The sequence below is a fragment of the Alligator mississippiensis genome, chromosome 3 (genome assembly GCF_030867095.1).
Source record: "Alligator mississippiensis isolate rAllMis1 chromosome 3, rAllMis1, whole genome shotgun sequence".
NCBI classification, from domain to species: Eukaryota; Metazoa; Chordata; order Crocodylia; family Alligatoridae; genus Alligator; species Alligator mississippiensis.
This window is the reverse complement of record NC_081826.1, coordinates 53,066,301-53,087,453: the sequence shown is the minus strand read 5'-3', so window position 1 is coordinate 53,087,453 and position 21,153 is coordinate 53,066,301. Positions and strand designations below refer to the sequence as shown.

The 21,153-nt window shown below is 41.8% G+C and overlaps 2 protein-coding genes across 2 annotated transcripts; both read right to left on the bottom strand.

Annotated features, from left to right (window-relative positions):
* Positions 1-645: 645 nt before the first annotated feature.
* Positions 646-6,165, bottom strand: LOC102561529 (myelin P2 protein). The gene is made up of 4 exons (XM_006261852.4): positions 5,988-6,165; positions 4,179-4,351; positions 3,805-3,906; positions 646-896 (listed from the first exon to the last, which is right to left on the bottom strand). Exons 1-4 carry the CDS (start codon positions 6,058-6,060, stop codon positions 846-848), a joined length of 399 nt encoding a protein of 132 aa, XP_006261914.1. The 5' UTR covers positions 6,061-6,165; the 3' UTR covers positions 646-845.
* A 10,266-nt stretch (positions 6,166-16,431) lies between these two features.
* LOC102562939 (fatty acid-binding protein, adipocyte) lies at positions 16,432-20,812 on the bottom strand. The gene is made up of 4 exons (XM_014606815.3): positions 20,644-20,812; positions 18,666-18,838; positions 18,373-18,474; positions 16,432-16,669 (listed from the first exon to the last, which is right to left on the bottom strand). Exons 1-4 carry the CDS (start codon positions 20,714-20,716, stop codon positions 16,613-16,615), a joined length of 405 nt encoding a protein of 134 aa, XP_014462301.1. The 5' UTR covers positions 20,717-20,812; the 3' UTR covers positions 16,432-16,612.
* Between the last annotated feature and the right edge of the window lie 341 nt (positions 20,813-21,153).

Genomic DNA, 21,153 nt, shown 5'->3' with positions numbered 1-21,153 from the left:
GAATTCAAGCCTTACTCCAGGCTCATGGCAATGGCTGTCCCCACTCACCATAAATAGCTTCTTGATCATTTGGGTTGGGGAAGGATGCGGATATGATATTAGAAATTGGTGTACCTTAGCCACATTAGCCTGATAGGATTCTGAGCATGGATAGACTTTGAATTTACCTTTAGGCATGCGAGAAATCTCCTACATATTATTGGAATCACTCTAATGTGCTTAATGGTAAGCACATGCTTACATGTTTAGATGGTTCTCGTCTAGATTGTTCAACACTTGATTGAGCTCTTGGGTTTCATTTCACATTACATCAAACCTTGTGTTGTTTAGGAGACCTGTGCCTTGGAACTTATGAGTGTTGCGGTGGAAGGATTTATATGTTTATGTATTATTTAACAGAAAAGCCATCTGAATAATTCTGACCAGGTAGGATGCTACCAGTGAAACAATATTAACCTCTTGACCTGTACTAGATCCTTGGTTTCTATTGTACCATTTTTATGCAGCTACATTTATGTTGTTTTGTACATAAGGGACAATAGCCTCATTTTGGCTATGCACTACATTAGCCCAAAGAGCAGGTGGGCAGTTTCCATTATAGAAAACCCAAAATATCCTATATGTAGGCAAGGAAAATATGACACACATGTTGAGAAGCTTTTATTTAAATATCACAATACTTTGGATTAGTTACACTATGGCTTTGAAATATCACTATATAAATTAGTTGTTTTCCTCATAAAAGAAAATTTAAAATAAAAGGAGCATAATGTATGGAGCTTTGCTTATTGAATTAAGCTGGGTTTCTAGGGCCAGTTCTGGTCTGATGTAGAGCTGGAATTTCCTCACGCTTTCTCATAGACTCTAGTGCAGACGACGCCTTTCATAACACATTCCTAAGACATAAAATGAAGGTTAATTGAATGAAGGGAAAAAGATGAATTATAGATCATATTTTCTTGCATACAACATGCATGTTCCCCCCCGCCCCCCTAAAAAAAAACACTCAGTAGTTGGAAATTGTAGTTTGCATTCTATGTAAGAAATACATTAAGAGCAGTTTCTGCTACTTACTGGCCAAGATCAAAAGCCTTCATGTGTGCCTGGCTCAGGAGCAAACTGAGCCAAACAGGAGCAGCCACGTCCAGGGCTGCTCCTGCCTTGCTCTGCCCCCCTGCATCAGCCAGGCAGAGCTCCAGGCTCCCCGAGGTGCCAGCCCTAGGCTGGCAGGGGGCACTGGGGGAAATCCTGGGCTGGCAAAGAGCTATGGGGTCAGGCCCCAGGCTGGTAGGATGCACAGAAGATTAGCCCCAAGCTCCAGGGGGTGAGGAGGAGCTGTCCCCAGTTTTGCGCAGCTCAGAACTGCCCGCGGAGCCAGGGACAACTCCTCCTCCAGCCCCTGGAGGTCAGGGCTAAGCCAAGCAGCAGCTGTGGCCCCTGCTACCTGGGCTGACCCAGGAGCAATTTGCTCCTGGGTCAGCGTCTACACATGCACTTAGGTGCATTAGTTTAAAGTGCCATTTTCTAGTACCTGTATCTGTTGGTACTAGCAAACAGCACTTTAAATTAATCTACTACACAGTAATTCCTGTGTACATGTAGACAGTGATGCTTTACTATATATTAGATTAGTCTAATGTGCAGTAAAGCTCAAATGTAGACTGCCCAGAAATATCTCTTTTTTTTCATTCTGCCTTTCTAATACAAGGTACGTATAAGGATTTATTTTCAGTACCATGAACCTTTTAGGAATACTAAGTGAAAAGAGCACTTTTTAAAATTAGGCACAAAGTAGAAGGTATTTACCTATTTAAATTTCTTCCCAACTTCCAAGAACATCTTTGCCTACATGGGGACTGATGCAATGACAGAAACATCAGCTAAGGCAAGCTTTGGTAAAGTTCAAAGGACAACCTGTTTCCTAGGGTGGCCAATCTAGGGTCAAAAGGGAACTGTCCTTGCAAGGGGATGAAGAAGGCTACTTAGCTACATGGGGTTCTGGGGCAACCTAAAGAGCTTCTTAAAGCTGTTATAGCAACAATCCTTCCTGTTTCTTACAGCTCCCTCATGTCCCTCTTATTAAAGAACTGAGAATCAATGTATTCTACCTGTTTAGTTTTTAAAAAAAAAGGTTGAGGTTTGGCTTGATCGCAGTCTATAACAATTGATAATAGAGGGCTCTTTATTTTACCAAGTGACAGTATAACAAGATCCAATGGCTGGAAGCTGAAGCTAGACAAATTCAAGTTAGAAGTAAGGTGTGGGTGTTTCACTATTAGAATGGCTTGCCAAGCCTTTGGGAGACTTAAAAAAAGATTGGGTGTTTTGTGAAAAATATGTACAGTCCAACTACAGCTATTAGATTCACAGCAGGAATTTATTCAGGGAAATTATATTGCCTGTGTTATGCAAGAGGTCAGTCTAAATAAACACAATGGTCCGTTTTGTCCTAAAAAATCTAAACACTGTTAATGAAAAGTCCATAGACCACTTCCTCCTATCTTCAAGATCAATGAAGCTCACTAGCAAAAGGCCAAGGGGACTGGGAGGATAGAGAATGACAAACACCAACACCTTTTGCCTCAAAAGGTGTAGAATAGGTAAGGCCCCGCCCTAAAAGACCTTAGGATGAGCTTAATTGAGGATCCTTTCCTGTAGACCTCAGGAAGCCAGAAGGAAGAGAAAACCTTCCTCTCCACAAAACGTCCTTAATTTCCCAGTACAATAAAAGGACTCTAATGCATCCTTCTTGCATGAAAGATAACTCCCACAGGAAATTATTCAATTTAAGGTCATAAGCACGTGTTAGTAGTTTGTATCTGTTATGAACGATGGAGTTGGAAAACAAAAATATTCCTTCATTATAAACTCGGGCCATAAAGAATCAATAGTACTCTTTTCCAACATGTTATCCAAATTACTTTAGTTCTGGCCCTTAAACATCTGAGGAACATAATGCTTTATTTACCCAAAGCACCTTTTCGGTGACAACAAAACTAAAATGCCTTAAGATTATAAGCTTGTGGGTCTAGCTGTCCTCTGGCTTGTGTTATGATCTTGCATGGTTCTTGCAAGAAGAATTTTGCAAAATCTTGATCAGACAGACTGATTGAGAGAAATCATTCCACAACATTCATTAAAAATCTAGTTCTGTGGATATGGAGGGCACACATGTAGGGCTGTTCAGTCCCAAAACCTGGTTCTCTGATTGCACATGGCAATCTATCATCCAAATGTAATTAGATACAGAGCTAAAGTGTTTTCATATATAAACCTCAAACACCTCATTCATGCTATTGGAATGCTTATATTAAAACAGACAGAGTAGGTATGTTAATTAATTGGAAATGGAGATATATTTATGAAAAATATATATAACCAATATTCTGAGGTGCACTATTTTTACATGGACAAAAAGGAAGATATCAGGCTGAGATCAATAGAGTAACAGAATTAGGAGAGTTTTAGTGAATTATTTGAGAAATGCAACCTTATCCCTGTATCCTCTGGGTTTCTAACATTTAAGAGTTTCGGTTTTTTTAATTATAAAATGTTTTTGAAAGGTAATATTCTTTCAGTTCATTGCAAGCCTGCCAATATTGTCAGCTTAATTATTTTTTGTTTGGAAAATAACATTTACTTTTTCTCTCCCTTGCTCCCTAAGGTTATTTCCCATTCTCTCCCCCTCTATTTCTGAAAAATTCTGAAACCAAAGAGCAGAAAAAATTGACAATATAATTAAAATTAATCTGTAGCCATTACATCATTCAGTGATTAACAATCAGGTACGTGCTAATCACTTACCACAACCATTTTTCCATCCACCAGCTTTCTCCTTATTGTAGTCTCTTTACCATTCCACTTCTGCACGTGAACCAATGATCCTTTCTCTAAGGTTATGACACTCTGCAAGGAACCAAACATAATTCAAAATGTGACTATTTTAACTAGGTGCTTTTAAATAACTGCAAAAATTTATACTACATTCATCAAGTTCCATATTTTCTGTATGCTACATATTTAGCATTGCTGAGTTTCAGCCCAACCTTTTTTTTTCTTATTGGGATGCTTTACAGTAATGATTTGCAGTTTTCTTAGTGCTTTATACAAGATAAAAAATACTATTGTCTGTTTTCCAGCACATCAGAAATATTCTGAAGGCAATCATTAACACTCACCTTGACTTTCCTGTCATCTGCTGTGGTTTCTTCAAACTCCTGGCCCAGTTTGAAGGAAAACTCTGTATTTTTGAAGGTGCTTTCAGTCCTAATGGTAACCATATCACCTTTCATGCTGATGATCACATTGGGTTTGGCCAGGCCACCTATTTTCCTTGTGGCTAAGCCCACACCTACAGGCCAGAGATAAAAATCCATTACATTCTAGAGAGCAGGACATCCTCACCTTACAGAACTTCAATGCAAAGTAAGGAGCAATTTCTTCATGAATACTATACCATTTGTTTCAAATGTGACTCTGATTCTTCAGATGTAGAAGCTATACATAATATTGCTTTTCCAAATAAGTACATCTTTCCTTTTGCAAACTAGGCTATATTTGATGATGCAGTTCTTGTGTAGTTTTAGTTAGCAAGAAACACAGGGAGATGTAACTCTGCTGCACCAGAGAATAGTGTGGGTCAAAAACAAGGGACTCCTTTCTCAAAAAAGCTGTGAAGAAATTGTTCCTTACTTTTCTTTCCTTCAAATTTTGTCAGAATTTGACAGCAGCTTAACTGGAGGGAGTGGGGTTATGGACAGGGCAGCAGTCCCCAGCACCACTCTGGGGGGACATAAAAGCAGACACTGCCACAGTGGCAGCTGACCATGTCACCGTAATTGGCAAGGCGGGAGTTGGCGCTGCCCCATGCATCAGTAGCTGCCCTGGGCACAGACCTGTCCTGTTGTGCTCTGAAACTTGAAAATTGTCAGTAAGCCATAGTGGAGAATTTAGGGATCAAGCCATTAATGCATTGCTGCCTATTCTTTACAACATCACATATAAAGACTAAATGAAATGCTCCTAGGCAGTGTATTCTACTGCAGAAGGCAAATGACACTGAATGTTTCTGGAGTATCTAAATGCAAGCGAAAAATAGAAGGACCACATAGAGAAAATTCAGATAGAAGAATAAAGGGAAGCAGAAAGTCTTCTCCAAGGATCTATTTACATGGCCTGGTTAATGCATAGGGCCACATCATGGTCAGCTAGTTTGAGGAGATATCAGCGACTAGTTAGAGCAAAGATCCTTGGTTTACAGTGCCTTAATTTCTTCAATGAAAAATAGTGTTAATAATAGTCACCACCTTTGTAAATGCTATAATATGGTCAAATAAAAGGTGGCATGTGCAATGACAACAAAGTATTTCCGAAGTGTAATGTTTGTTGTTGTAAATATTCACTACTGAAAAAAAATTCTTAAGACCTTCAGAAAAACCTCAGTAGATGAATTTATACTTCATATGTGCTCTAACTAACTAGAATTTATCTATTACCCAGTTTATTTCTTCCAAGAAACAGAATTAAAGCCTTGGTGAATCATTTATATAGCAACAGTAACACTGACACTGACTGTACAGTTCTTATAAAATAATGGGGCAAATATGACACTAAAACAATGCCTAGTTTGTTACATTCCCAGAATTTTTCAGTAATAGATTCATTCCCAGGATTTTGGCTTTAGAAAGCCAAGCGTGTGGAGAGAACAGCACCATCACAAGCTGATTGAATATTGTAAATTATTGCAAGTTGCACGTTTAGTTGGGCACTCAAAACACACAGAAGTGTCCTTTCTGAGATGTTATAAGAAATTGGAACTGACATTCTTCTTTTTCAAGTTAAGATGCAGAAACTAAACTATAAGTAAATTATGCTATAGAACTAACTGGAATGAAGAGCACCCAATGCCACAAAGAGGACATTATCCAGGAGCAAAGCACAAGAAGAAACATTTTAAAATAAAAATGACAAAAAATAGCAATTCTCACCCAATTCTTTCATATAATCATCAAAGTTTTCACTGGAGACAAGTTTCCAGGTTCCCACAAATCGGTTACACATCGTAATTACTGGCTTTGTGAGGCAGTACCCCTCAAGAGAAAGACAGCAACAGCAACAGCAGCAGCTCTCAGTGGGAGGCAGAAAGATTGTATGAGCTACACAAGTCTGAATAGCTTCTTTTTAAAGATGGCCTGAACTTGTAATTCTCAGAGCGGACCAATCAGAAAGGGTAATGTCAGGGCAAGACAATGTGTACCTTGTCCAAAGCCACTTGTGCTAGTACCAAGACTCAGTGTTGCGCCTGCTGCTGCTTCCTCCACTGAATAAAGCAGAACACATAGGGACCAGGATGTGAGGTTACGGATCCAATGTCTGAGCTAAAGAATGATGCCAAGCACAGCAGTATGATGAACATCAATGCTCACATTCCTCCCAATACCACATCTTCCACTGTCACCATCTTCACTGCTGTCATGAAGGACTAGAGTGAATATTTTTGTGGATGCTTTCAGACAAATTATTGCCTGTAAACTTAGGGATTGGATCTGATGGCCTGGGATGCCCCTTCCAGTTCCATGTTCCTGCCTTCCTAAGTATTTGATTGTTTGACAATGTAATTTTTTTATTCTGTGTTGTCTTCCACCTTTCTGCCAGGAGCTGTTGTCACAAACAGTGGAATGCCCTTTTCATGTAGTCCACATTACGTCATAAAGAAAAGAGTCCGTGCCCCCTCGCTTCCCCACTAACCTGCAACTGCTCTCTCTCCTTCCTTCCTAACAAGAAAACAGACCAAGAAGGGAGGTGGTCTTTGATATGGTTACCATCAGGACTGAAAGCATCTTCAAAAATACAGAGATTTCCTTCAAACTGGGGCAGGCGTTTGAAGAAACCATAGCAGATGATAGGAAAGTCAAGGTGAGTGTTAATGATTGCCTTCAGAATATTTCTGATCTGTTGGAAGACAAACATGAACGGAGGTAAGGCGTTCTGAAACCAGGAAGTAGTGGTTTGAGAAGATGTCATAGAATACCTTTCCTTGCCTTGGCAGTGAAAGAGAAGTTAGTCACATGACATAGAATTCCTCAATATATTTGTTTCTAGAAATAAATAAATAAATAACTCCTAAAACTCCTAAAAAGCAACTTCATTTACAACTCCAGGGTTTCAGTAAATAAAAATCAAGTCCACCTATGTTTGAAATTCAGGAATTCAGAAAATTGAAGTTCTGAAAAATACAAAAAGTTTAGAGCTATGAAGTATAAGCATCAATGCCAACAGGTATTCTGTTTCTCTCTTTCCTAAATGATCCTTACGAGTGGGAGAACCCCACTAGTTGCATTATGGAACTTCCCGATGTGCATAATATAAGAATACTACTACATTTATTCAATGGCCATTCACACCTCTGTTTAACTCCCTAGTCATGCACTTTTACAAGACAAGTAGGATTGATGTCCTTGGACTTGAGGGTGCTTGGCACATTGCAGGATTATTTCCTAAGAAATTGAAGGAGAGAAAATTGTCAGAATAGATCAGTTTACACTGCAGTACCAGTACCCTTAAGAACAATAGTGACAGTACTTTAATTATACAGACAAAAAGCCAGTCTTAAACTGCTCAAGCAACATGAACGTTACTACCATCAATCATTGTGTCCCAAGAAGAAGCAGCAGTTTCATTCCCAAGGTTTATAATCCAGATAGAAGAACAGCATGCACCATAGGACATAATACCAGAGTATCTGGAAGCCCAGTCTCATCTCCCTATGCATAGATAAAGAAAGAGAGGGTGATTCTGAGCTCAGATGAGTGGTAGGGAAAAGGAGCTTTATTTTAAACCCTGTTTAAGAGCAGAGTAAAAAGTCATTTGCCTCACTGGCTTAATTATAGAGTGGGACCAATTCTAATATTATAGAATGAGATAGCATAGGATCCAGGAGTGAAGTATCTGGGAAGTCCACATGTGACATCTTTTCTCCAAATGGGACATCCTATAAGCACAAAAGAAAGCAAATGTGACAAATTTAAAAACAGAAAAGTGATCTAGGCACATATAATCCAGTAACTCTAAGGTCATTTTCTCATGGAATAACAAACATTTACTAAAAATATAAAATACTAAAAACAGAAAATAGAAATAAAAATGGAGTTTAACCATTGACTCTGATGGATGCAGGATTGTACCTGTAGGCCACGTCTAGACATGCAGGTACGTGTGGTTTGTAGCTCCGCAAACTTCTTTGCAACATCATGAACTGCACATGGTGCATATTAAAATGTGCCCAAAACGTGCCCAAAATTTGCTACCAGGAAATCCTGGTATAAAAAAAAATGCACAGAAAAAAGCAGCGCAGCACACACTACAATAGCACTCACTGGAAGGAATGGAAGCTTGGACCTCCAGGGAGATGCTCTGGCTGCCAACCAGAGTGTCTCTCCTATTTCACTTGTAACCCAGCTGCTCCAATATGCTGGGAGCTGGGAGGAGCTGGGAAAGGGCAGTTTGTCTGAAGCAGGGCAGTTTGTTCCTCACCGAAGTGCACATGCAGGAGCGTGCACTGCAGCACAAAGTTAGTGGCACACATTTGTGCAACTATTTGTGCTGCATCAAGCACATGCCCCTGAACATCTGGATGCACCCAATGGACTCTTATTTGAGCTCTCTGGTCACATCCCAATGAGAGCATACATGCAGGGGCATGCATTTCCCACAGGACAAATAGCAGTGGCATATATTTGTGCCACTACTATTTGACCCCAGGAACATCCCTGCACGCACACTTTGGCATGTGGAAAAGTGACCTGGGTGGAGTAAGAGAGGCTGGGGCAAGTATCTGTGCTGGCTCCAGCAGCTTTACTTGGGAGCCTCCCAGGTCAGCAGTGGCACCAAGCCAGCCACTCAGAGCCTGGCCAGAAGCCAAAGTATGGCTCTGGCTGGCCAGGCTCCATTTCTGGCTGCCACGTGCATGATGCTACTTTTTTTAGTGGCAATATTTCTTTGACACCAGAATCTCACAGTGTCAAAAAACCCCACTGCAGTGCTAATTAGCTGCATGGCAAATGGGTGCACATATGTCGCATGTGGTTTGTGGTACCTCAAACTGCTTAGAGGCACTGCAAACCGCACATGCGGGCTTGTCAGGACATGCTGTCTGGCTGTGTCCAGATGAACAGGGTTGTGCAATTTGTGGCACCTCAAACTTCTTTGGGGTGCCACAAATTGCATGTGGAGAACATTAAAACATGCTCTGCACTGCAAATTTGCAGGGTGGGGCCAAAATGTGCTACTGGGAAATCCCAGTAGCAAAAAAAATGCCGGGGGAAAAGGAGGTGTGGCACATGCAACAGGAGTGTGCGCCAGAAGACGTGGAGGCTTGGTCCTCCCGGGAGACACTGTGACAGCCAGACAAAGCATCTCCACTCCTTCAGTTGTGCCTGGGCTCCTCCAGCATGCCAGGAGCCAGAAGGAGGTGGGTAAGACCAGTTTGCCTGAAGCAGGATAATTTGTCCCTCACCAAAGTGTGTAATGCACTGGGGAGTGCATTACACTAAAAAGTAGCAGCACAAATTTGCACAAATTTTTTCGAGTGCAAGTGCATGCCTTTGCACATCTGGACACGGCTCTGAAAATTAAAACATCATAAGCAATAAAGAGCATTCACATATTTCAAACAATTTCTTCCCAATGTAGATTTTTTTTATATAGAATAACAAAATGTATGAAAGAAATGCAGTTAATGTGATATTTTGGTCAAATATTTGCTACAGTTGCAACTGGTTTCCCATTCTTTTTGATTGGTGTAAATTCTAGTGACATCAGTGGAATTACTTCTGCTTTCACTGACGTCAGAATCAACGTTTAAGCAAAGGTCCAATATTTTTAAAGCATCTAGCAATTTTGGAGGCCTCCATTTAGTGTTTAGCCTTTATGCAGCTTTTTTTCAGAGAATGCTGAGCATTTGTACCAGAAAATCAGACCCATTTAAGGTTTCTTAAGTTGGACATCCAAAATTACTTGCTGCTTTTAGATACTTATTCTAATAAGACTAAATGTTTGCCAACATTTTGTAGGGGGGAAGGGGGGAAGAAGGGAATTTCAGGAGAAAATTAGCCTCATTCTTTCTGTTTACCTTGTTGCCTTTTATGTAATTAAAATCTGAGCTAATATCTTGTTTACCAAGCCAGTATACAAAGCCACAAAAGAACTAGAAAAGTCAAAACATCTAGTGTGAGTCTATGAGCAACAGTGAAGTTGTAATGACAATCTAAACCAAGAACCCATTTAAAAATATTGAATTTCCTTTGAACTGAGCAAAGCATGTAAAAAATATAAAGCACATGACAAAAAAATCAAGGGAAAGAATAAACTTCTTTTACCATTTTCTTAAACTACTGGATATCTGTGAAGATAGGAGGCTTTTTCTTAGTATCACTCACTGAGAAATCTGCAAATAGTGAGTGAGTATAACAGAAAAATATCCTCTTACTGGAACTCAAAGGTCCCATGGTCTACAAATCAAGAGATTTACTAGAAACTGTGTGACTAGGCTCATTTTTAAAATAGAATTTGATAGCCACTGTTTCCAGCTCTGTATATTTCAGATAGTTGCAGCCTTAGAAAGTAGTTCATTAGTTCAAGGACTGAACTGAAATGGAAATGAAATGGAAATGGACTGAAATGAGATACAGATGACTATAAACAGGAAATTGGCAGGTAGGGACAATTTATACCAGCAATTTTGTTTCTCAGTAACCACTCTGTGTGTTTCAGAGATACCTAAATGTTGCTGAACTTTTTAATGTGAATTTAAATTTTGTGTAGTTAAGCTTACAACTGAAGCTTAGCACTCAGACACAGGAAAACGCTCTGAAAAGGAAGGAAGAAATAGATGGTGAGGGTAAAAAAAAAATGGAGGAGCCTTGATAAAATGACAACACTAGCCACCAAGTTGCTTCTGTTCGAGATTGAAAGAAAATAGATGGCTGAACCAGCACTTACTTTAGAAATGGTGTAGAGCCATGGTGTAGAGCTCGCTGGCATGCCGCTTGCAGCTCCCTGCCCACTTCTCTTGGGACTGCTGGCTGCTGGGGCAGAGGCTGCATCTGCGCTGCTTACCCAGGGGCATGCTCCCCATGGGGAAAGCTGTAGTGGTTTGATGCTGCGGCAGTGGGGGGTGGGTCATGGATTATTGAATGTGGTTACAGAGGATTGGATGTGGCTCCCAGGGTGAGTAACTCTGGCCACCCCTGGTGTAAAGCTACACAGCTTGGACTTCAGCATTCTCAGCCAAGCTTTATGTTCTGGTTAGTCTCTAATGAACCTCACTAAGTTTATGTCTTAGCATGTACTCAACAATAAGATCCAAGACAAAGTGTTTTGCTTTTTAATCCTAAGGACTTTCTACCCATCAGATTCAAATCTATTGTGACATTTTTTAAAAGATTCAAGTAATCCTTCTTTTGTCTTCTAGCAACATACCTTCATCCAGGCCACAGCATAGAAGTCAATGCCCTCTCTAGCCCAAAAAAGAACCAGCTCAGCATAGTAAAGAAAGCTCTATTTTGCTCCCTCTTTCTTCAACCCCCCCCCCACTTTTGTACATAACCATGTTTTTTAAAAAGCACCACTTATATGAACTGTTGTGATGGTCTAACATAGGGGTGGCCAGAGTTATTCACCCTGGGAGTCACATCTGATCCTTCACTGAAATTCAAGAGCTGGAGAGCGAGGGGGTGCTGGGTGACCTGGCGAGAGACCGGGAATAGGGGGTGCTGAGCAACCCAGAGCGGAGGTGACCACCTCCACCACCGCAGCATTGAGCCACTCTGGCTTCCCCATGGGGAGCTTGCCCTGGGGTAAGTGGCATGGCTGCAGCCCCTGACCCGGCAGCCCGGCGCCTGAGCCAGCAGTCCCAGGAGAAGTGGGCAGGGAGCCACAAGTACCATGCTGGTGAGCCACATGCAGCTCGCGATCTGCAGTGTGGCCACTGTGGGTCTAACAAAAACTTATGAATACAATGCCAGTTAAAGGGAGTTGTTTAAGGTATAAACTGGCTTGTCCTGCTGAAAAAGATTGCTGCCAAAGGCCTGTGATTCTGTTTTAGTAACAAAGAGACCTCTGTATATAGGCCACTAAGCTCTTCCGAAAATTTGGCCATATTTGTCACAATTGTAACAGCTGGGATTCAACATTTTTGAAAATTCAGCAATTTTTTAGAGGCCTATGAGAATTTGAGATCTCTTGAAAGTCAGATACTAACTGTGGGTGTGACCCAGAGGAATTTGTCCACCTCATAACTGAACCATGTTCGTGCTATCCTAAGGGCAATGTTGTATATCTAATTCCAACATAATCTTTGATATTTGTATACTTTCTGCTCGAAGTTAGTGCTCCTACCTCTAAGGACATCATTCCTGTTTCAACGTTTAGTATTTCTGACTGGAAACTATTTTGTTTGTCATAAGTGTAAGCTATGCCTTCTGGTCCAAAAGATTTAAATTTTAAGGAGTATTGAACACAAGGTTAAATTGAATATGATATTCAAGGAGTATGACTGACTATGATTTTGGAGATTTCACTTAAGTTCCCATTTTTTATCGTGATTTTATTTATCTGTCCTATAAACTGCATGAGGAGTACAAAAACAGAGTGATTAAGGCAGCTTCTTATGTCTCGAGAGATATCAGTGAGAGCTTTTGCTGGCTCTGGACATGTGCTGAATGCTGCCTCTGCTTGTACCTGGCCATTGCAGCTGGAGAGTCAAAACTGGCTGGATATGATGGACATAATTCCTTTGGTGTCTTTAACATACTAGCCTGCTGGGCTCAAGTTCTGTCAAAGTATCTTGGAGCAGACACGCATAGAGCTAGTGTCGTCTATGTGGCCCTTTGAACAAACTATTTTTATTTCTACACTGAGAAGATTTCTGACAGCTGAATTATCAAATTATCTTCATCAATGCTCACATTACCCTTTGGTTCTCAAGTAAGTATGTCTGAAGCGTAAGTATTAGAAATATTCCTTTTCTAAGAAGGTATTAGTGTTGTACTGAGAATCTGATTTCCTTTTCCTAAGGTTCTGGCTACATGAACAAGTCACAACAAAATGTGCTAGAATATGACCTTACAGCACATCCACTTCTTTGTGGAAGGGTTTGTATGGACTTGCTTGCTCTGTGCTAAGAGTAAGGCAGTGTACCTGCAGTGGAAGTGAAGTAAGCTACCCCTTCCCTGACAAAGAGAAGAATTTTTCTCCATCTCCTTTATGACAGCTTCTCTAGTCTTAAAAGTTGCCATTGTTGCCTCTTAATCTTTTGCTTCAGGCTAAACATGCCCACTTCCTTCAGCCTTTCCTCATATGGTTTGCATTCCAACTCTGTCATCATCATCATTTGCCTGTAAGTACTTTTCAGTTTCTCATCTGCTTCTGTAAAATACAGTGCCCCAAACTGGAGGCCTAACCAGCACCAAGAGAGTGCTAAGAACTCCTAATTTTTTTATCCAATGCCTCTATCAACACAGTCCAACATTGCATTTTTTGGCAGCATCACACTGCTGACACACATGGAGTCTGCAGTTCACCACAGCTCCCAGATCCATCTCACCCAAGCTAGTTATTCTCCACTTTGGTCGATGTAGCATTTTACAACTGCCTTTGGATCTCATTTCAATATTTATATCCCATTTCATGAAATGATCAAGGTCTTTTTATGTTTTAGCCTCCCATCAAAGATCTTTGTAACCCCACCCAGTTTTGTGTCATCTGCCTGTTTGATCAATATAGGCTCAATTCCTGCATCCAAGCCTTATGGAAAATGATAAATAGAACTGGGCCCAGAACAGGCCACTGAAGAGCACATTGTGAAACCTCTGGCCAATCTGATAACTTTGTTGAAGGTTACTGTTTATCGGGAGTCATCCAAACAATTATGTACAATATTTCTGTAGTTATTTCTGTTCTGCTAGTTCTAACAGTAGTTCCATTTAGTGCACATTTCTGAGAATATGTGAATGCATCAAAAGTCTTTCAGAAGTCCAAGTATACCAAAGCCACTGCATTCACCTTAACGATATATCTTCTCAAAGAAAAGAATCAAGTTAGCTTGTTCTTAACAAAGTCCTGGTAACCATTAGTGACCAACCCTTCAATCACCAGATTTTACAAGTCACCCGATCCCAAGGTTCCCCTTCTTTCTCCTGATTCTCAGACTCTGAGTCAGTCTTGGGTTCAGAGCAGGAAGGATTTGGGGCCTCAGGAGGGGATGAGGTATCATCATTTTCTGAGGGTACTTCCCCCTTAATGGGTTTTCTGAGGTTTTTTGAACTCAGCTGTCTTATGGGCCACATTTTCCTGGGTCAAACCTTCTGCGTCTCAGCTTCATTTCTGGTGTGAACCCCTGGGAGCTGGGTTGAAGGGGTTTTGGTTGCCCATCATCAGCTACCTCGGGGGTTGGGAGGGGGGTGGGAATCCTGTGACAATTATGGGTCAGATGAGGCAGGTTTTCCCTGCTCTCAGGATTTAGCTCCAGCAGTAGGAATTGGGATGTCTCTTGAGTAGATGAGAGTCCAACTTCCTACTGCCTGTAGCCCCAGCAGAGGCAGGGTTGCACTTTGTAGGAGACTCAGTTCCTCCTTTTCATTCCTCACCCTGGGTTCACACAGAGTTGTCCCACTGCATGAATGAGGTTGTCCTTACAGCAGCCTGCTTCTCTACTGGGAGCTGAACAGCCAGGAGAGTTGGGCTTCTGCAGTGAAAACATGCAGTCTCTTTTGTGGCAAAGTATCATATCAGAGCCTGCTTTCAGGGTGAGTGATGTGGCTGACCACCCAAGGCACTATGGTCATGCACCAAACACACACGCTACAGACCACGCACTATATGTGTGAACAGCCTGCATTCACAGCAGTGCTCTCCTCCGTACCCTGCCCTGCCGCAGGCCGGAGGAGTAGTGCCCAGCCCAGCCCCTGACTCCAGCTCTGCTCAGGAAGAGTTGAGCCAGGCACATGCAGGCAGGGTGGCACCTGCTCCAGTCCACCTGCCTTGCTTCTGCACAGCAGCAGTGGTGCCCAGCTACCTGCCTGGCATACCATGCTGGTCTGCCTATTTGCCAGACTGTGCCCTGAATTTCTGACCACCTGCCTCCAGCAGTGCCACTGAAAGTCCACCAACATACAAGTTTTCCCAGGGTGCCATTTTCCCTAAGGCTTGCTCTGGATACCATGTACTGCTGCTCAGCCAGTGAGTACTGCAGGATGTTTTTCAAAGATATCCCCTCATCCTTCAGAATCATAAAGACAGGATATGCTTCAGTTCAGGGGCTTTACAGCCAAGCAAGATTTGATAAATGGGGTTTGTTATCTTGTCATGGTGAGCCAGATTCTCAGCTAGCTCATCATAGCCAAGATAAAGGGGAAAAACGGGGTGGGGGGGGCATTCAAACTGAGCAGTATGTCTTTTACCTTTGGACAACCTGGCTGTAAAACAAAGCCACCCCTGATTATGATGCTTTGTTGCACTGTCTTCTTCACAAGCTTGGAAAAAACTGGTCACCTGGGAAGCGTATCTGACATTGCAGTAGCTCATCAGTTTTCCATCTGCCAGACAATATTCCTCCATTCTGACAGTTGGGGGCAAGGAGCCACAGGCTGTGGGCTCTTCAGAAATTTGAAAAAAAAAATCTCTGATGGTTAGAGCTGGCCATCCTGGCCTGGAAAGGATTAAACAAGAATGGTCCCTCCCCTAAAGCAGTAGCCAGAGAACTATTGGGTGGGGGGGAAGGAGGAACAGTATGAGAAATGAAAGTAGAGGAGTGGATAGAGTTATAAAAATAATAAAAAGGCATAAAGGAGGAGAGAAATAAAGGACCACAAAAATCCTAAAATAAAGAGGTGGAAGGAAAGACTGGGGCAGAGAAGAATCTGCCAAAGCTTTTAGTTTTGGCTTAGGGGGGCAGGCCTATTATATACATGGAAAGCAGCAGGCCTAGGGTCACCAAAACTATAGGCTTCTCTGTTAGGGAGGTCACTCAGTAAGGGGGATTTGTGTGGGGAAAGGGACAGAGAGAAGACACAGATTTAAAAAAAGACAGAATTAAGCTCAGGAGGGGTTTAGATAACCAGAAAAGTGCAAAGGGCAACAGGAAGCAAGGCAATTTTGAAAGTTATCTTGCCAAGTATTTCAGCATAGCTAGCAGGCATCAAGAAACAGAGACAGGGGTTAAGAAGTTGCCTCAGAGGCCAGCTCTGTTAAGGGAACAGAAGACACAAGTTTTAGTTTGTAGTTTGACAGTAAATGACTCAACTGGTTTCCAGTCAAGTTGTTCAGCAGTGAGGCGGACCAGTGTTTCGATACCATACGCTGCCATGTTGAACTCCTCCCCCTCCTCTGCGAGACCCACTCTGTAGCTTAGACCATACTGGACAAACTCCAAGATGCTTTTTCAAAACAGCTGAATTATTTTATTATTATTCTAAAAGCACAGCAGTTACAATAATCTATTTTGTTTGGAGTAGATCTGTAAACCAGTTTGAAAAGCAGCCAATTTGTGGAGCTTTGCTCCTTAAAAACAACTTGGTACTCCACAACTTTGTCTGGTGTGAAGAAGGTTGGGAGTTCATGAAGAAACCTTCTCATAAACTCTGGTACTGATAACATGGTTCATGGAGCATTCCTAGAAGGAAGACATATTGCAGTTATTAGACAAATTGGTGAGAAATTGAGAAGCCTTGTACCAGGATTTAGATAAGTGCATTTCTGTTCGCTTCAAGCAATTACTAGCTAAATGCCATTTAAGAGATGCATGCTTTTTTCTTCAGAGTTCCAAGTATAGGACCAAAGAAAGAGGCTAAAGAGGGACCCAAGAATCTAGGTCAAGCCCTTCTATCAAGGCAGTCTCTTTATATAAAAAACCCCTCTAACAATTTTCTTAAAAAGCCTCCGGAGATGGACATCTCAGTACCCTTTGGCAGCTTCTTTTTGTGTTTTCACTCCTTACATTTTACCCTTGTATACTTCACACCCAGCCTAGATCTTTTGTTAGGGGAGGCAGATTTTCTGTTCCTTCTCCAGTCTCTTATCAGCTTCCTTTGCATGCCAGAAGATTATTTGGACAGCAAGGGGCAGGGGTGAGAAGGGAGAAGGAGGAACTGCTGGCCTTCCCCACCTAGTTGTCTTTTCCAGACTAAAAAGGCAATTCCATCAGCTTTTCCTCATAATTATTATTCTTACTACAGTTTAAATGTTCCAATTTGTCATCTTTTTAAGTGCGGTTCCCAAAATTGGACATTATTAATGCTGATGCTTCAGCTACAGTACACAGTCTCCTGTGTGTCACCACACTCCTTTTAGTACCTTTCAGAACAGGTTTTTCCTCTCTCCCTTCCCCAGCCTATTCACAGAATTAGTTTGTTAGCATTTGGTGCACAGGTTGCAGTAGTCTGACTTACAATAGAAGTTGCCGGTACATTTTTAATTCTAGTGCTGGATTTAGAGTTACCAAAAACTTTCATTTTCTAGTAGGGAATTAAAACAAAAAATCAAAGGAAAACTGCAGAGAATCACTATCACAATCACAAGCCAGTGACAGATCATGCATCACCAAAGTCAGCTTATTATAATGCTGAATCATGAAGCAAACTTGCTAATCATTGCAATGTTAGGTTAGCCCTGTGGTGAAAGAGATTCTGAGGGTATTGTGGGAAGCCATCCCGGCTTTACAGTATTATTAGAGACTGTCAGTTTTAATGAGCTCTTGTGTCAAAATTTTGAATATCTGTAGATCAGTGAGGGACCAGCCACACCAAGACCCTTGTCCTGTTCAGATTCCCCCCGCCTCCCCCCTTCCACGTTAGTTTGAGGTACAGAGTAAGCCACAAAACACTGCATTTTTCTGTGGAACAATGTAGTATATTGGAAATTGTTGTTAACACACCCCTTCTTCCTTTTCCTTCCTAACAGGTATACCTCCCATGTTAATGTTACACCTGAACATGCCAGTTTCTCATGATTTTAGTAAAGAATTCAATTGTGTACCATTTCTCACTCCAATATGAACATTGTTGCTTTGTTGAAACCCAGGGGAGCGGAAAAGAGTTTTATTCTGTGCCCAAGTTTAGAAAGTTTAACTTGGTCCCAATGTAGACCAAGGGAAGGTCAAGTGCTGGGGATTTCACTGTGTGTGGAAAATTGCTTTCTTTTCCTATTCTTTTTACAAGATGAATGCAGACATCTTTGAAAACTTTCCAGTGCCAACAGGGCTGAGTTCTGTGTTACCTCTTACTTTATTGGGGGCCAGGGTTTCCTTCTCCCTGCCCTCTAGCATTAGCAATCCAATGACAGTTTACCATGTCATGCTACAAATAATAGCACACTCACCACCAGTAAGTTTCCATCAGCCAGTTTTCTCCTTATTGTGGTCTCCTTTCCATCCCATTTCTGTAACTGCTTCAGCACGCCACCCTCTAGTATTATGATGCTCTGCAGAAACAAATAAGATGCCCCTTTTTATCCAGGATCTTACAGGAAAAACAGATTTGCATACAAGACCCACAGTAACTTAACTCAGTTGACTAGGTACATTTGTAACTTTGCAAAGCACTTGTGCTGCTAACCTAAATTGTGATTCAAATTATCTCTCATCCCATAGTCATAGAAATACTTGCACTTACCCTGACTCTTCTGTCATCTGCTGTAGTTTCCTCAAACTCTTCACCCAGCCTGAAGGAAATCTCTGTATTTTTGAAGGTGCTCTCTGTTTTGATAGTTATCACATCCCCATTGATGCTTATGATTACATTTGGTTTGGCTACACCTGCCATTTTCCTGGTAGCAAATCCAACACCTGTAAATTGGACAGGACACCAAATTAATTACTCCCTTCCAAAGCATCCTCTTACCTAGTATTGCATTTCCATCAATGAATGGGACAGAGGTCAGAAATTACATTTCCACCCAAAAACTGCTTCTTGTACTCTTCACAGAAGCAGTCATTAAACAGTTGACTGTCAGAGAGAGTCTGAAACCAATCTGTGCAGTATGAGGTCAGGATATTATCTGCACTACTATTAACAATAGCAAAGCACTTTTCTAAAGCCTAGTAGGAGACTAATACTGAGGGCTCAGACTTTTGTTTGCATATGCCAAAAACCCTGATAACTACAGTCATTTTCACCAAGTTATACTATATTTATAGTATGATTAATATGTAAGCACCAGAGCTTTTCAAAAGCTATCCAGCACAAATAGGTCTGTAGTATGTATCCTAACAGTTTGAACTGGAGGTGATCCTCCCCCTCTATGAGGCACTGGTCGTTGGAGTACTGCGTCCAGTTCTGGGCACCGCACTTCAGGAGGGATGTGGACAACTTGGAGCGGGTTCAGAGGAGGGCCACCCGCATGATCAGGGGGCAGCAGGGCAGGCCCTACGAGGAGAGGCTGAGGGACCTGAACCTGTTCAGCCTCCACAAGAGAAGGCTGAGAGGGGATCTAGTGGCCTGTCACAAACTAGTCAGAGGGGACCAGCAGGCATTGGGGGAGTCCCTGTTCCCCTGAGCACTACCAGGAGTGGCTATAAAAACAGTCACAAGCTGGCAGAGGGTAGATTCAGGCTAGACATTAGGAGGCACTACTTCAGTCAGGGCGGCTAGGATCTGGAACCAACTTCCAAGGGAAGTGGTGCTGGCTTCTACATTGGGGGTCTTTAAGAGGAGGTTAGACGAACACCTCGCTGGGGTCGTTTGACCCCAGTACTTTTTCCTGCCATGGCAGGGGGTCGGACTTGATGATCTGCTCAGGTCCCTTCTGACTCTACCAACTATGAAATTATGAAACTATGAAACTGGTGAAGAGAAGCCAGCAATATGTGCCCCTCCCCCCCCCCCGAATATGTAAGGTAAAACTTTGAGAGTCTCACTAAGAGTATTAACACCGAGTCTCATTTCAAAGTTTTACCTCACCCTGTATACAAAAGGCTGATTTGTTAGTTTGTGCTGAGCTGCTCAAGGTGTGCTACCTGCATTCAGTTGGTAGGCATACTTTTTAACCATTTTACCTGGAGTCTGTAACTTTAAAGAAACATATTACCCATCTCATTCACAGCTCTTTAGAATCCATGCAATTCATTATGACAATACATACCAGCCAGCCACTTTCAAGTTTAAATGGAGTTTCCTGTATTTTGGTAATTAAGAGAACCACAAGGTCCAGTACTCCAGTATCAGCATTAAGATGTTTAATTAGAGTGCTGTCTCTTTTCCAGAGTGCAAAACTGAGCTCCTATCCTATTTGACTATAGAGACATTGGAGATACAAAAGGTAGGCAGAAAGCATGTTCTGCTCCCCCCGCAAATAAAAATAAAATAAAAGAGCATTAGCTAGTGTTTCTAGGTGGGAGGCATGTCTAAAAGCTACAGTTCAACAGTTTCTTCCAGTCCATTTCTTCCTACAGCACAAAAGCCTGACCTCACTAAGCAGGCAGTTACATTTCCCACAAGCTTCATAGTTTAAGACAGTCCAATTAAGTATATATCCTGTACAGCAAAGTTCTAAAATCAGAGCGAGAATAACTGGAGTAAAGTGCACACTCAACATTCCTTACCTAAGGAGCTCCAAAAAAAGCCAAATACAACCCCAAATAACATTACTCACCCAGCTCTCTCATGTAGTCCTCAAAGTTCTCACTGGAAATCAGTTTCCAGGTTCCCACAAAGTGCTCACACATTCTGCTAAGCAAGCCGGGGTGGGTACTTCCCCCCAAAAAGAAAATCAATTGACAGAAGACAGGAGAGTGGTATAAAGTGAAACAGGCCTGCCAATTTAAAAAGGAGGTCTGGCCATGCCACCCTCTGGGTTGACCAATGGTGAGACAGCTCCAGTTAACCAGGATTTCACTCCCCCCCCCCCCCCAAGTAGGTCAGAATGCTATTATTCATTCATTTATCCTCACTAGCACAAAGATCACGGTCTCGTTAGTATTTCTTTGGTTTGTCGTTCAAAAATATTCTGCATTGGAAGAAAAATAATTATACAGCTTTGTGATCAGGAAGGTTTTCAGCCACAGAGAATTATTCTCTCTCCCCTCCCTCTTGTTGTATTTCTCTTTTCTTTATTGAACAAACATAGTTACAGTCTTGGATTTAAAGGTCAGAATGGACCTTT

Coding starts and splice junctions, on each gene's coding strand:
- LOC102561529 (XM_006261852.4), bottom strand. CDS start 6,060: ATGTGTAACCGATTTGTGGGAACCTGGAAACTTGTCTCCAGTGAAAAC. Junction 3,907..4,178: donor CAGATGACAGGAAAGTCAAG/GTGAGTGTTAAT, acceptor GGTTCCTTGCAG/AGTGTCATAACCTTAGAGAA. Junction 897..3,804: donor TGGATGGAAAAATGGTTGTG/GTAAGTGATTAG, acceptor TTTATGTCTTAG/GAATGTGTTATGAAAGGCGT.
- LOC102562939 (XM_014606815.3), bottom strand. CDS start 20,716: ATGTGTGAGCACTTTGTGGGAACCTGGAAACTGATTTCCAGTGAGAAC. Junction 18,839..20,643: donor GGACTACATGAGAGAGCTGG/GTGAGTAATGTT, acceptor TCCAATTTACAG/GTGTTGGATTTGCTACCAGG. Junction 18,475..18,665: donor CAGATGACAGAAGAGTCAGG/GTAAGTGCAAGT, acceptor TTGTTTCTGCAG/AGCATCATAATACTAGAGGG.